Genomic DNA, 16,781 nt, shown 5'->3' on the forward strand with positions numbered 1-16,781 from the left:
AGGCTGCATTCTGGTCTGGACATGGCTGCAGTCTCCCTGGGTACAAGTGTGGACTGGGGGTGGGTGCACCAGACTGGGCTAGACTCCAGCACCATCTGGTGCTCTGGAGGACCAGGGTAGATGAAGCATGGAGTAGGCTTTCTGCCCCTACTGAGCCATGTGTGAGCAGTGTGTGGATATGGACGAGCCTTGGCTGGGCTGAAACATCCAACAGTAAGAACCAGAATGAAGACCAGTCAGGAAAGGCTACTGTTCCTGCTAGGACAGGAGGTGGACTAAGTAAGGCTGGCTCATGGATCCATCGGTTTACGCGAGATCTGGCATAGGGAGAGGTTCTGATGGAGGAGCTTGAGAAACTCCTCTGTCAGGACACAGTTGCTGCAGGTAAGCCCAAGAACCATGATAGGGAGCAACCCAGACCAGGCCAGGGAAAGGAACCCACCAGCATACATTTGGCATAGGTCAGGGGCAGAACAGGCTGAACCAGTTCACATCACCTACTGGCAAATCCAAGCACCAGAACAGAGTGCGGGTCGGGCCAGGTATGTTCGCAACACATACCAGTGCACATTACGGCTAGGATTGGCTTCCTGGTGGGCTGGGCTAGGCTATAACCCTCACCAGCATCAGCTGGAATTGGGGGTGGGTCGAGCCGGGCCAGGCTACAACATCCACTGGCAAATGCCAAGGTGAAGTGGCCCATACCAGACTGGGCTGCAACGCCCAAACAGCACACATGAGACCCAGGAGGGAGCAGGCTAAGCCGGTAGGGGGAATGTGGAGGGCTCCCCTGCTGGACAACCACTCCCACTGGACAGCGTGGGTTGGAATGGGGGCAGACCAGAGCTACAACACCTGTGGGCCTCATGTGAGCTAGATCAGGGAAAAGGCAGGCTGGGCTTTTGCACAGTTTGTACTGGTCCTGCTTCCCATCCAGCTCCCTGCTTGTGGCCTGGGAAAGCAGTGGAGAATGGCCCAAGGTCTTGGGATCCTGCGTCCACGTGGGAGCCCTGAAGGAGGTTCCTGGCTCCTAGCTTTGGATCAGCTTAGCACTGGCCGTCGTGGTCACTTGGGGGGGGGGGGGGGTTGAATCATCGGACAGAGGATCTTCCTCTCTGTCTCTCCTCCTTGTATATCTGAGTTTGCAATAAAAATAAATCTTTATTTAAAAAAAAGGTCTGCCTTTCAAATTAATTAATTAATTACAAGAAACCCTCAGGTTTTATTTTTACTGCAGCCAATTTAACAGTTGAAATGGAGTGTATACCAGAGGAAGTTAGAAGGACTGCAAGAAGGCTGGCACTGCATGTTAAACTGCTACTTGTAAGGCTGGTTTCCCTTATCATAATGTCAATTTGAGTGCAGCTTCTCCCTTCTAATCCAGCTCACCTGCTAATGCGCCTGGGAAGACCCAGGGAGATGGCCCAGGTATTTGGGTTGCTATTACCCATGTTCAAAACATGGATAGAGCTCCCTGTTTCCCATATTTCACATAGATTTTCTTTACTCTTTTAATTTTTTTTCTTCATTTCTGTCTCATTGGTTTATTTCAAAGTTCTTGTCCTTGAGATTGGAAATTCTTTCATCCACTTGGTCTATGCTGATAAACCTCCCAATCTCTCTGGTTAATTATTCCATCTCTGAAATTTCCATTTGGCTCTTCTCAATTAGTTCTTTCTCCGTAATTAACATTTTTATTCATGTCAGTCATTAATTTCATTTCTTTAATCTATTTGTATTTTCTCACATCTCAATGAGTTCTTTACGAAGCATTATTTTGAATTCTGTTTCTATCATTTTACAGACTTCCTTCAGTTCAGAATCTAATTCTGGAGAATGATTGTGCTCATTTGGAAGCATCATGCTACCTTGCTCTTCATGTCTCCTGTGTTGTACAATGATGTCTGCCCATCTGTTATACTTGTCTCTTCTTTTTATGTAGTAAGATGTACTGTAAGAGCTGATGGTTTAGCTGGAATGCAGGGTCTCCCTTGGCTTTGGATCGTGGTCAGCCCATGAATATAGTCTCTGAATGACTTTTTTGGGGGGAAAAAAAAGATTTATTTCTTCCTATTGGAAGGCAGAATCATGGAACTATAAGGACAGAGAAAAATCTTCCATTCAGTGTTTTACACTATAGTCTTAGGGCCAGATGTGGGCAAGTTCAAGGGGCAGAACAGGCTGCCCCTTGAAACAGGGGTTTCCTCTAGATCTCCCTCAAGGGTGCAGAGGTCCAAGCAATTTGGACCATCCTTCACAGATTTTCCAAGCCATTAGTAGTGAGCTGGCTCAGAAATAGAGCTACTAGGACTAAAACAAGGACCCATATGAGAAGCTGGTGTCACAGGAGGAGGTGTAGCCATTCCCTAGATGACTTATTTTGCCTTAATCAATAGTTTTTCCAGCTTCTCAATCTTACTTACCCTATTTATAAAGGAAGCTTTGGACCTGTCGCACTAGCCTAACACAGGAGGTCCTCACATTGCACGTGCCAGGATCCCATTTAGGTGCTGGTTCGTTTCCAGGTGGCCCTACTTCCCATTCAGTTCCCTGCTTGTGGTCTGGGAAAGCAGTCTAGAACAGCCCAAACCCTTGATACCCTGCACCCGCATGGGAGACCTGGAAGAGCTCCTGACTCCTGGTGTCTGATCGGCTCAGTTTCAACCATTGTGACCACTTGAAACAGGGACAGAGATCTTTCTGTCTCTCCTCTTTGTAAATCTGACTTTATAATAAAAATAAATAAATCTTTCTCAAAAATTAAAAAAACATAACTTACTTTAAAATTATTGAGAAATCAGTTACAGGTACTTAGAGTTATTCATAAGGTAATTCTGTTACCCTTAGTTTGCTACTCTTTTCCCCAGAAAAAAATTTCAAATACAATGACTCAATTAACAGACACCCCATAGTGGAAATAAAACCAAGCTTAGAAGTTCCTTTTTTAAATAGGACACGATTTGAGAAATAATTTTCTGTTTATAGTTCTCAGGAAAACCTGAAAATAATATTGTTTGTCTATAAACTTTTTAAGATTTAAGAACATATTACACATATATAATGTATAACCTAATGTCTTTCAAAGACCATATAATAACTTCAAGAATTTTTTCCTAAAATTTTTATTAGAGACAAGACTCTGAAAAGGAAGTTGTGCTTGGATCAAAGCTCTATACATCTACTGCTGACCTCAATTTTTCTGAACAGATCAACTTTCAATTGTTTTAGACACCTCCAATGTTTTATAGGTGAGAAAATCACCTAAAGGCAACATAATAAGTGTGCACCATTGACAGAACTGTTACAAAGATGGACGGAAGTTTCAATGAAAAGTTATTAATATATTAGCATAAACAAATCTAGATGACTGTGCTCCTTAACAGTTTTGCTCCACATACAACGTAGCACAACTGTATCCTAAAATTTTTAAAACCTCTGTAGCCACTGCACACAATGACTCAATTTTAAGCGAAAAGTCTAAGGTTCGAATAACTGAGAACAGACTTCAGGACTTATTTTAACATGCTTTGATAAACTTTGGGGGTAGAAAACATAAATTATAATCATATTACTTTCTGATTTGGTTACAATAAATTTTGTATGGGAGTTATCTATTACTTTTGACAAAATTAACACTTTGTGAAGAAAGAACCTAACATGCCACTGTGCTAGAGTGGGAATGGTTAAATCAAGCAGCAGGACCTTGTCACGTTTATGCACAGCAATTATTTCATTAGGGTTAATTAATTTATCCTCCATCATTTAACACTCAGTGCAAATATTTCAGAGAAGAGCAACAAAACCAATTAAATCAAACCAACCACCTAAACAAAACGTACGATATCATATTTGGGATCAAAGAGAGATTTGAAGATGGAAAGTTTTAACTTTCCATCTTTTCCTAACAAAATCAAAGTTGTTTTATTCATTTGTCATTCCCAACACCAAGAATCAGAATTATCTTTCATTTTCCCCTTTTCAGATTACTAACTAGATTATAAGTTACAAATAAGATTTCCATGAATTTACCAATTATTAAAAAAAATTGCAATAAATAAATAAATTTGATGCTTTAGAGGGTCTAGTATAAAGCAAGCTTATCTGACTGGCATGTTTGATCACATGATGTGCTATATATCACAAGAGCATTTGTACTGGGATTCCAATATATTGTTAAGATGGAAAAATTGGGCCTGGCGCAGTGGCCTAGCAGCTAAAGTCCTCGCCTTGAAAGCCCCAGGATCCCATATGGGTGCCTGTTCTAATCCCGGCAGCTCCACTTCCCATCCAGCTCCCTGCTTGTGGCCTGGGAAAGCAGTCGAGGACAGCCCAATGCATTGGGACCCTGCATGGGAGACCTGGAAGAGGTTCCAGGTTCCCGGCTTCGGATTGGCGCAGCACCGGCTGTTGCAGCTCACTTGGGGAGTGAATCATCGGACAGAAGATCTTCTTCTCTGTCTCTCCTCCTCTCTGTATATCTGACTTTGTAATAAAAATAAATCTTAAAAAAAAAGATGGAAAAATCATTTTCATTTGGTGATATATCAAAAAAGAAAATGAAAAATTAACAATAATCACTATCATTAACTTTTAAAGTTCTGCCTGGATTTTTTTTAATAATTTCCCATAAAATCAACATTAAAGTTGTATGTAGGGGGGCAATCTCTGGCCACCATGCTGGGCAGTCTCCGGGGGTATGGTCTAGGAACGCAGGGGTGTGGATTTGCAAGGAGACTGGGAGATCACACAGGTGGGGGGGTCTGAGACCTGGTGGTTTGGGCAGAGACTGGGAGATCTTTATGGGTCAGACTAATGCACCAGACCACAGGGAATCCTAAACTGGGCTTGTTAGCATGGAACATTGCTGACTACCACATGTCAGTCCATGCAAAAGCTAGGGCTAGGGGTCAGGCTGGCAGGGGCAGATCCCAGTATCTGAACATGAGTGTTAGACACGGAACGGGTCATATTAGGCTGGGTCATTACACTAATCAGCACACAAGAGAACCAGATCCAGGGGTAGACTCTGGGGGATATGTGGGCCTAACCCTGTGGAAATACAAGTCTCACTGGTTTGCTCAAGAGTTGGGGTGGTGATAGGCTGAGTTAGGAGTGTCCGTGGAACCTGCCAACACTCACGGGTACTAGGGCTGGAAACAGGCTAGGCAGGTCCAGGCTGCAGCATCAGCATGCACAGACTGAAAAAGGTTATGGGGTGGGCTAGGCCACCAACATTCACCAGCTAATACAAAGGCCAGGATAGAGGGGCAGGCTATGCCACATAAGGGCCTAAAAACAGCTGGCATGCATGAGATCGAGAATTGGAAATGGGCCGAGTGTGGGAAAGTGTGAAACGCCCCTAGGGGTTCATAGCTCCCACTGATGAGCATAGGGACCACACCTTGGTGTTGGGCAGGCTGGACAAGGTAGCTCCATCTGTTGGCAAGTGTATGTCGGTTGGTTTTGGAAGGGGGAGGACCAGGCAAGGCCGAGCAAACCTTAGCCCACCGGCAAATACAGAAATCAGGCTGGAGCACAGGTCATGCCAGGCTAGGCTATCACATCTACCAATTTGCATGTGCCAGGGATGGGAGTAGACTGAGCAGGGCCAGGTTCCAGCACCTGCCAACAAGAGTTAGGACTGGGGACTGGCCCGGTCAGGCCAGGCTACAGCATCTAAGGCAAAGGCTAAGACAGGGGAGGCGCTATGCCCAACTGGGTCAGAGCAACCACTGGCATGCGCGAGATCTGTGGCTGGGAAGAGGCCTGGTTAGGGAGCTAAGGGGATACCCTTGCTGGATTGTGATTCACACTCGTGAGCATGAGGGCTAGAATGGGGACTGTGATCTGGTCTGGACATGGCTGCAGTATCCCTCGGCATGGGAGTGTGCTGGGTATGTGGTGTACCAGACTGAGCCAAACTGCAGCATGCACTGGTGCTCATGAGAACCAGAGTGGGCATAGGATGGGCTGGGCTAGGTCTATGCTCCTGATGAGCTACACATGTGCTGTGTCTGGGTGTGGACCAGGCTTAGCTGTGCTGAAACACACATCAGTAAGAACCACATGGGAGGGGATTGGTCAGTAAAGACCACTGTTTCTGCTAGGACAGGAGGAGGACTAAGTAGGGATGGCCCATGGACCCATAAATATGGGCGAGATGTGGCATTGGCAGAGGTTTTGATGGAGGAGCTTGAGGAACTCCTCTGGCAGGACACAGTCCCCCTAAGTGAGCCCAAGAACCAAGACAGTGAGCAGCCCAGACAAGGACAGGGAACAGTATCCACCGGCATACATTTGGTTCAGGTCTGGGGTGAACCAGGCTGGGTCAGTTCATTTCACTCACTGGCAAATCCAAGAATCAGAATGGGGTGGGGTCATGCCAGATTGGGCTGCAATAGCAGCCAGTTTACATCAGTGCCAGGACTGGGAGCTGGCTGGTCTGGGCTAAGTTGTAGTTATCACCAGCTTGAGCTGGAACTGGGGGTGGGCTGGGTTGGGCCAATCTATTAACATCCACTGGCAAATGCTGAGGTGAGGCAGGCCATGGAGATTGGACCATAGTGCCCAACCAACATACGTGAGAACCAGGAGAGGAGAGGGTGAACCAAGTAGGGGAACTGAGGGGGCTGCCCTGATGGACCACTATTCCCACTGGTGTGTGTGAGAGCTGAGATCAGGAGAGCAGACCAAGCCAGGCAAAGCTACAACTCCTTTTGGCCTCATGTGAGCTGTTTCAGATGAAAGCCAGGCTAGATTGACTGTACCTACTGGTGCATGCATAAACCAAATTGGGTGTGGACTAGTTAGGCTTTGCCGCAGCATCAGCTGGCAGATGCTTGCACAGGGGGCAAATTCCATCAAGCTAAACTGCAGAACCACTTGGAAAGTGCAAGATCCAGGAGTGGGAATGGGTCCTTTAGAGGGAGCACCTCCCTCTTGGGTTGCCATTCCCACTGGTGAGCATGAGAACCAGGACTAGAGGCAGGCATGGCTAGACAAAGAGTGGCATCCACCAGGAACACCATGGACTGGAAAGTGGGGCTGGTTGGATTGAACTAGGCTTCAATGCCCACGGACATGTACGAGAGCTGAATGGGATGTGGAACAGATCGGACCAGTCTGCTGTACATACTGGCAAATACGAAAACCAGTGCAGGGGGTAGGCCTGGTAGGGGTTATTCAGGGTCATTCCGACTAGGCAGCCACTCCCACTGGTTTACGTGAAGGCCGACTGTGTGGTGGGCAGGATCAGGCTGGACTGCAACACCCATTGGTTTGTGTAGATGACTGTGCTGACACACACAGAAATGACCCAACAATGGCTACCCAGCATGTGCATAAGCTGGTTGGGGCAACAGACTGTGCTGGGCATGACAAGCACACATAAAGTCATGTCTGGGATCACATCAGACAAGGTTTTTTTGGGGCTCCCCCCCAACTGAATCACTGGACTCAAAACTCCAACCATGGGTAGAACTACAGGTTCCAGGGTCTGACTATTGAGTTCATGTGTCAGAGCTGGGCCTCCTCAGTGTCACAGACGGAGCAGTAGACAGCATAGCCAGCTGCACATGGATGATATGGCAGTACACTGGAGACTACAGAGGATACCTGGTACCATAACAGAGGACAGAACAAATTGATCAACTACCCCACCCAAGCATTGGCAGTGAATATCTGGGCAAACGGAGATTCTAAGGTGGATTATGTCAGCCAGTGAATTCTCTAGAGATGTCACTGTTCTTGGAGTGGTGAGATCGACAGCAATTCAGAACAATGTTCAAACGACTTGAGCAGGACCCTCAGAGTATGCCCCACATCAGGGACTCTGAGATGTTGAGAGGCTAGATGTGGCTTCTCCCCCAGGATATAGGAAGAAAAAAAGAAAATGTGGAAACAATGGTCTCACCCAGTTGCCTCTAGCCCTTGCCCCTTCTTACCCTAATCAACTATGTAAAAATGATCAAAAATAAAATTTAAAAAATAACAATAAAGGTGTATGTAGAGGTTCCAGCATGATGTTTCAGTGGCTAAATCCTCACCTTGAATGCACCAGGATCCCATATGGATGCCAGTTCATGCCCAAATGTTCCATTTCCCATCAGCTCCCTGCTTATGGCCTGGGAAAGCAGTGGAAAATGGCCCAAAGCCTTGGGAGACTGTACCTGTGTGGAAGACCTCAAAGAAGCTCCTGGCTCCTGGCTTTGGATAGGCTCAGCTCTGGCTTTTGCAGCCACTTGAAGAGTGAACCGGCAGATGGAAGATCTTTCCCTCTGTATCTCCTCTCTGTTAACCTGGTCTGCCTTTCCAATTAAAAAAAAAAAAAAGAAATAGATATATTTATATATGTATATGAGTGGGGCTGTGGCATAGTAAGTTAAGCTATTGCCTGTGACACCAAAATCTCCAAGTGAATCCCAGTTTGAATCCCACTAGTTTCACTTCTGATCCAGCTGCCTGCTAACAAACCCAGGAATGCAGTGGAAAACGGATGGCCCAGATGCTTGAAGAAAACAACTATTGCAATAGGCGACATGAATGGGGTTGCAGGTACCTGGCTTTGACCTGGCCCAACTAGAGTTTTGGCTGTCATTTGGGAACACACCAGTAGATGAAATACCTCTCTCTCTTTCACCCTGCCTTCCAAATTAAAAAAAAAAAAAAAAGAATAAATACTAAAAAAAAGATATAACTTAAAATCTAGCTTTATAGAAAGCTGGACAAATACATTAGAATATACCCTGCCTTTTTTGATATGCTTTATTTAATAAAATGTGCTACTGCATTAACAGAATCTCCACATGCCCATCCCCTTTACTACATCTTTTGTTTGCCTTTGCATTTCTCTCTTTTTCACTGTCCCAACATAAGAAACAGCATTATTATAACTTGGTAAAATTTTATAACACCAACTAGGGAAAACTGCTTTAGTGCTATAGACACATTCTCTAATAAACACTGTATGTCACCAGCACTGTAATTTCCTGCTTGTCTAGGGACTGAGTGACTGGCAATCAAACTAAGTCAGCCACATGGCAATGAAAAACATTTCCATTAGCCCAGGAAGACATTTGGATAAATCCATTTAATCACACTACTGGAAAGCAATAGATTACAAACAACGATGTCTCCTGCCTGCTTTTAATTATGTGGATTACATATTGTATGACAGTGATTACACTTTGTCTACTAACCCACAAAACAATGTTCCACCTGACCAGATACAGAACCACACATATAACTCTTCAATTTCTCATCTGAGGTTTATATTAACTTTACTATAAGTAAAAGGACTATAAGTTTGTAGTTTGCTACTGAGTGCTTAAATTCTATTTCCTGTTAATATTTAATTGAAATACAGAAAATTAAGAGCAATCCAAGAGATCTCTAAATTCTTATCCTAAAACACTAACAGAATAGCAAATGCAAATACATTAAATATCTGTATAAATGTGTATTAACTTTATTCAAAAAAGCAAAAATAGAGGAAGATTTATCCAATGATTCACTCTCCAGATGTCTGCAATAGCCAGGAGTAGATCAGGCCCAAGCTAGGAACCAGAAATAAATCTGGTCTCCTAAATGGGAATGAGGAACCCCAAGTACTTCGGGGTATTTCCTGCTCTTTCTCAGGGGAATTACAGGGAAGCTGGATCAAAAAAGCAGCAGGCACGATACAACCAAGCACTTCAATACGGCATGTAGGTACCACAAGCAGTGGTTAAGTCATTGCACTACAACCCATAATTTCTACTTTTGAAGTAGGTAAGGAGATAGCAAAGAGAAGTCCCTCCTAGCTGCAGCATTAAAACCTCCAACACATTAAAACCTCCAACCTAATCTTGACAGCAGAAAAACCATGCTTCTATTTCAGCCACTCAGAACTAGAGCTGGCCAAAAATATGCAACATGGTTGCCAGTGCATCTGTGCAATGATCTAGTTAAATGTAATGTCATTATAAGAAAATTACCATGTCCAATACTTCTACTCCCATCATTCATCATGAACTTCTGAAGTGATACTCAAACACTGTCTCTATGAATATTTGGTCAGTTAAACCCCACTGCAGACACAACTCATTATCTCCTATGACTACAGATCACATAAAGGGATGGACCCAAACCTCACAGAGCACAGCTCACCTTCCAGTGTGCACAAGCTCTGACATGCGTACTTCTGCTTTGCATGCAAGCAAATCTTGTTTCTCTGTTGATCTTTACCTAGCTCTCTTCCTCAAATTCTTCCCTGCGTTGGAGATAAGAACTCAGATCCAGCTAACACACAACACTTTAGCAAGGGCAAATCTAATTTTCTTTCTAATAGTATCTATGATGATATCTGGTAGGTAGAATATGATCAACTTGAGATTTTTTTAGAGTTTAGACATATGCCTCTACTACATTCACCAAGTTTTACTTAAAAAGAAGAAAATCTGTATAAAAACTGAAAATCTACAAGTAACTCTTGACCATAGTTCTGAGATGATACTGCATGGTATCATATAGTAAAATTCATACACAAAAATTATTATTCTACCTCTAGCATAATCATTGTTTTCATCTAGTAATAATATAATAAACAGTGTGCAATTAAATATTAAAATACTGAAATGTTCTTTAAATACATTGAATTTTACTGTGAAAACTAAAAAAGAGAGACCTTCTATTCCAAACTGAAAAAAAAAAAACAATAAAAACTTATGTCAGGGTTTTATGCTTTACTCTGTAAAACACGATGAATATACTCAAAGATGTCCTCCTTTAAAAAATGTATTTATATAAAGGGAACACACACCATGTTATTCATTAACAGTCACTACTGCATAATAACAGTTTCACCGTACCCACTCTCCATCCATTGCTCCCACCACCCCTCCTCCTTACTTTCTTATTTTTGTTTTAATTCTTATAATGACAAACTTCTAAATTTACAATCACAAAAAATATGTCCTCTTTACCACAAAGAGACTGATGTTCCACTTATCAGTTGCTTCCCTCCAACTCTTAAGCTTCTCTATTAGACAACTGACTGGCTTTACTATTTTTTACGCACTACAGTTTTTCTAAAGTGCTTCTTTGGTTAAGATCTCACCACTGGTTTGAAAACTGATCTACTTAACAGTTATTGACAGGTAAAAGTTTCCATGAGATTTCTGTTTGATTTAATTTTGATGTTTATATAATACTTGAGGCAATTTAACAATCAAACCATTTCTTTCAGATTCCCAGGAAAAGTAAGCACCTTACCCAGCATGACTAGATGATGAAGGTGGTGGCAAGTCTGGTGTAAGGACATAAAGACTGTTGTTTTTTGGCAAATGTAGTGACTTTAAGACCATCTGGGGAAAAAAAGAATATTTGATTGGCATTATTGTTTCTCCTACAATTCCTGAAAATACAGCAATTTTGTAATTGCACCTTATCATTTATAAATAAGATATGCAAAATAACCACTGAATGCAAATAACCTTACTTCACACACACACACTGGCAGGCATTCGGCCTAGCATTAAAAATATCTATATCCTTCATCAAAGCACCTAAGTTCAATATTCACCCCCAGATCCTGACTCAGTCTCCTGCTAATGTGGATCCTAAAGAGCAGTAATGATGACTCGGTTAGGTTACGCTCTAGCTACTACATGAGCAATCTGGACTGAGCTCCCAGAACCCTGCTTGACACTGATCCAACCTGATCACGGCATCATTTGAGGAATGAATCAGTGAGCGGAAATTCTCTCTGGCACATAAAAAAAAAAAAGATGTATCAATGAATTAATACTGTGATTACTAACAACCTTGACAAAAACAAGAACTGGAGACAAATAAAAACAACTCTGCGTAAACTTTTGTTACCAAGCAGACTGACTACAAAGGGGCGGGCACAACAGTGCAGGACGCTGAGCTACTGATTACAATGTCAGCCGCCCACACTGGAGCATTCAGTTAGAGTCCTGGTTGCTCTACTCCCAATCCAGCTCCCTGCAAATAATCGTTAAGAAGCAACAAAAGATGGTCAAAGATTTGTGTCCCTAACACTCATGTGTGGAGACTGGGATGCAAATCCTGGCTTCTGGCTGTAGTCTGGCCCAGTTCTGGCTATTGTACCCACTGGCACAGTTAAGCAGCTGTGTGTGTGTGTGTGTGTGTGTGTGTGTGTGTATGTGTGTGTGTTCTCTATTCTCTCTCTTCCCCCCTCTCTCCCTTTTCCTCCCTCCTTCCCTCTTTCTCTGTACTCTGCCTTTCAAACAAATTTTAAAGGCACTGGGGATAGAGAAAGGGGATGGGGGAAGCTAACCATATATGTAGCTAATGCTAGAAAGGGGTGCTTTAAGAGATTTATCTTAAGAACTGAAGAAACAAACAAACAAAAAACCGAAGAAACAAACTATGTTGATAACAATTTACTAAAGAAAAACAAAAATGATATAGAACAGACAGAAAAAAATTAGATTGGAGACTGATTAGGAAGGAGAAGATGTGTGTAACACAATGCAAAGTAACAATGTAGTTAATCTCAGTTCAAAACTTGAACAGACAACTAGAGTAACACCAGAGAAAGAAGAGTATGGGATCCTGGCAGCTCCACTTTCCATCCAGCTCCCTGCCTGTGACCTGGGAAACCAGAGGAGGATGGCCCAAAGCCTTGGGACCCTGCATCCGCGTAGGAGACCTGGAAGAAATTCCTGGCTCCTGGCTTCAGACTGGCTCAGTGGCCACTTGGGGAGTGAATCAGACAGAAGATCTTTCACTCTATCTCTCATTCTCTCTCTAAATCTGCTTTTCCAATAAAACAAATAAATCTAAAATATAAAAATCAATAGTCTTAGTTTACAGGAACAGCTGAGAAAACAATTGTAAGATTAGTGCCATTTAAAATACCTGCAAAAGCATTTAAATAAATTTAACCTACACCATGCGTGATCTCTATAACAAAAGCTGAAAAACAACAAAGATATGGAAGTCACAAAAAAAAGAAAAAAATTCATCCATACTTGTGGATTGAAAAAATTTACATCATCCAAAGGTCCATACTTCTAAAAGCAATTTGCAGAATCTACTGCAGATTAAGAAAAATAATGTTAAATTCATACAGAAACACAAGCCACACTGAATAGCTAAAGCAATCTTAAATAACAGAAATAAAGCCACACGCAACACAAGACTTCATGAGATACTGCAGGGCAACTATAATCTAAATAGCCTGGTACTGGCACAAAAGTACACATGAAGACCATGGAACAGAACTTAAACCCAAGAAATTAATCTACACATTTACAACCAACTAATCTTTGACAAATGAGCTAACAATCTACCCCTGGTGAAAGGACAGAGTTTTTAACATCTTACACAAAAATCAACTCAGTCGTAACTGGTAACTCATGGACAACAGACTTGAATTGGCATTAGACAATAGCAAAACTACAAAGGCATATGGGGGGAATTAGGAGCAATCCTAACAACCTCTTTTTTTTTTTATTTTTTTTAAGATTCATTTATTTTATTACAAAGTCAGATATACAGAGAGGAGGAGAGACAGAGAGGAAGATCTTCCGTCTGACGACCCACTCCCCAAGTGAGCCGCAATGGCCGGTGCTGCGCCGATCCAAAGCCGGGAACCAGGAACCTCTTTCCGGGTCTCCCACGCGGGTGCAGTGTCCCAATGCATTGGGCCGTCCTTGACTGCTTTCCCAGGCCACAAGCAGGGAGCTGGATGGGAAGTGGAGCTGCCGGGATTAGAACTGGCGCCCACATGGGATCCTGGTGTGTTCAAGGCGAGGACTTTCAGCCGCTAGGCCACACCACCGGGCCCGATCCTAACAACCTCTTAACAGGGGGTCATATGCATAGAGCAGGGGGGAACCCCAGAGTGGAGCAGGTGCACAGGAGGAGGCTTGTATCCCAACCCGGAAGACTCCCAGTTCCTCACCAAGGACTATCAGTTAGAGCACCAAGGACTACATCCCAACTGCCAAGGAGACCACGGGGAAATGGAGTGCCTTTGGAGGCCAAGAAATCTGAGGTTACCCACCCCCATTTGGATCCACCACATGGGATGGAAGAAGCCCAAATCCTGCCTTGCAGGATCCGAGGTCATTGGAACGACAACTAGGAGCACTGAGCAGTCCGCAGAAACAGAAGAACAGTAAACTTCCTTAGGGACTAGGGAAAGGAGCTTTCTCTGGTCCTTGCCTGGTTCTGACTTCGGTTCCCCAACCTCTCTTGTAATGACCATCAGGATTGCTCCAGAAACCCCTCAAGGCAAACAAACAAACGAGAATAGATAGACAGAGAACAACAAGGAAACCTTAGAAACAGACAGGAAACAGTCAGCGGGGATGCACTTATAACTCACTGGGTGGGACACAAAGATTATTTACTCCTCATTGGGGTATGGAAGATTTCTCTGCACACCCCTCTGCACAATTGTTGACATCTGTCTTGTTAGAGTTATAGAGTTATAGACTATCCGAAAAACAGCCAGGTGCAGTAAAATCATGCTTCAACGCTATGAGCTGCTAAATACTAAAATTAAAATAGACATGAGACAGCTGAATACTAATTTATAGCCATTTTAAGGTGTATAGAACCCAGTTGTATATAAACTAATAATTGAAATGTCAATGTAGAAGTCTCAGAACTTGCATACTTTTTTTTTTCTCTCTTTTAACATACTGGTTACTCAATACCATGTCAACTAATTCCATAACGTTGTAAATTGTTACTGATGTGATGTCAGGGCTTTTAACTGATCAGGATGATACTCTGCCAGCTCTACCTTCAGACCAGAGATGGTCTCCCCAAGAAACCGTTGAACTTATCTGAACAATAGGATGCTGGACTTAACGCTTGGTAGATGCTTGCAATGAAAGAATCTCAACTGAATTTGAACTGTGGTAATGCAACAAGGTGGAGGAATCCACCATGGGGGGGATGGGGAGGGTTGGGGGGGGAATCCCAGTGCCTATAAAACGGGACTGAAAACAGAACCAACCCAGCAACTGCAACCACCAGCTGATCGTGGTGATGGACTGTGCTGGGCCCTGTACTTGCTAGAACATACAAGAAACTGGTCTGGGAATAACTCAAAGTTTCTTTGGGGATCTCCCCAATCAAAATTCTGGACTCAGAACCCTAACCAAGAAAAGAAAGAAGAAAGAACAAGTCAATCAACCACCTCAGCTATATGTTGGCAGCGAAATACTGGGCAAATGAAGACTCTATGATGGACTATGTCAATCAGTAGATTCTTCAACGACCTCATTATGCTTGGAGTGGCAAGACTGGCAGAGATTCATAACTGATGAACTATTCATAACTGATGAACTGATGAATTATCTCAGAGCATGCCCCACATCCGGGACTTGGGGTGGGTGGGAAACTGGGTGGGGCTTCTCCCTCAATATCCCCCTTTACCTCAGATACATGAAGGAAACAATATGGAAGTAATAGTCTTCTCTATAGCCCTTGAACCTTTTTACTGTAATTAACTGTAAAGATTGTCAAAAACATAATAATAATAATAATAAAAGTTAAACTGCAAAAAAAAACCTGTCACATAATGCAATGTAATCAATTAAAAATATATATTAAAAAAGTCAACTCAGAATGGATTAAAGATCTAAATCTATGACCTGATACCACCCAATTGCTAGAGAAAAACAATGGGGAAAGATACAAAACACTGGCATAAGCAAAGACTTCTTGGAAAAGTCACCAGGTAACAAAATCAAAAGTTAGAAAAATGGGATTACATCAAGCTTCTGTATTGCAAAGGAAATAATCAAAAAAGTGATGAGGGAACTGACAGAATAGGAGAAAATATTTGCAAATTATGCAACTAATAAAGGATTAATATCCATGATCTAGGAAGAGCTTGAAATTCAGCAACAGGAAAACAAACAATCTAGTTAAGAAATTGGCTAGAAGCTAGAGCAATGGCATAGTAGGCTAAGCTTCCCCCTGTAGCACAAGCATGTCATACAGAGACCAGTTCAAATTCTGGCTGCTATACTTTTGATCTAAATCCCTATTTGTGGCCGAAGAGAGCAGCAGAAAGTGGCCCAAATCCTTGAGACCTTGCACCACATGGGAGGCCCAAAAGAGACTCCAGGCTTCTGGCTTCAGTCCAGACTATAGCCAAATCTGGGTAGTTACCACAAAATTAATGGCATGGGAATAGCAGCATTCACCTAGGCAAAAGAAGACTTAGAAATAAGTAACTAAAGTAATGTTTGTAACAAAGGCTACATTCACTTGATAGAATACATAGTTTAATCACATTTTAAAAATTTAAAAATTATTGCCTTTTTCTTCAACACCTATTAAAAATTACACACCAGACTGTCACAAAAACCACAATTTTCTCAATAAATGAATGCATACTATTGATTCAAACAAATTCACTTTGTTTTGGATTTTCAAGATTGTTAATTTACTCAGCTACTCAATATTTTCTAAGAAATTCATGTTTCAATTAGAGCATACAGCAAGAAGGGATAACAAAGTATGGCCCATTAAAAAAAAATTAACCTATTGCTATTTTCATATGGCCCATTAAAAAAGTAAATAAATTTTTAAATGCTGCCAGGGCAGGAGAGAAGGCACAGATATAGATAGACAGATAGATAGATAGATAGATAGATAGACAGATAGATAGATAGATAGATAGATAGATAGACAGATTATGGCTGTTTCATTGTTCAATATCAGAGAAAGCGGATGCAGCATAGCCGGAATGGTCCACAAATAACTTATCTACCATCTGACTCCATCCA

At 42.5% G+C, this 16,781-nt stretch overlaps 1 protein-coding gene across 2 annotated transcripts in view; it reads right to left on the bottom strand.

Annotated features, from left to right (window-relative positions):
* Positions 1–16,781, bottom strand: part of FAF1 (Fas associated factor 1) — a 387,381-nt gene that overhangs the window by 252,555 nt on the left and 118,045 nt on the right. For both annotated transcript variants that reach the window (XM_004588662.3, XM_058681408.1), the window contains one exon: positions 11,251–11,342. In XM_004588662.3, the coding sequence (XP_004588719.2) occupies positions 11,251–11,342 (92 nt within the window). The remainder of the gene's footprint in view (positions 1–11,250; positions 11,343–16,781) is intronic.

Source organism: Ochotona princeps, chromosome 2, assembly GCF_030435755.1.
Source record: "Ochotona princeps isolate mOchPri1 chromosome 2, mOchPri1.hap1, whole genome shotgun sequence".
Taxonomy (NCBI): domain Eukaryota; kingdom Metazoa; phylum Chordata; class Mammalia; order Lagomorpha; family Ochotonidae; genus Ochotona; species Ochotona princeps.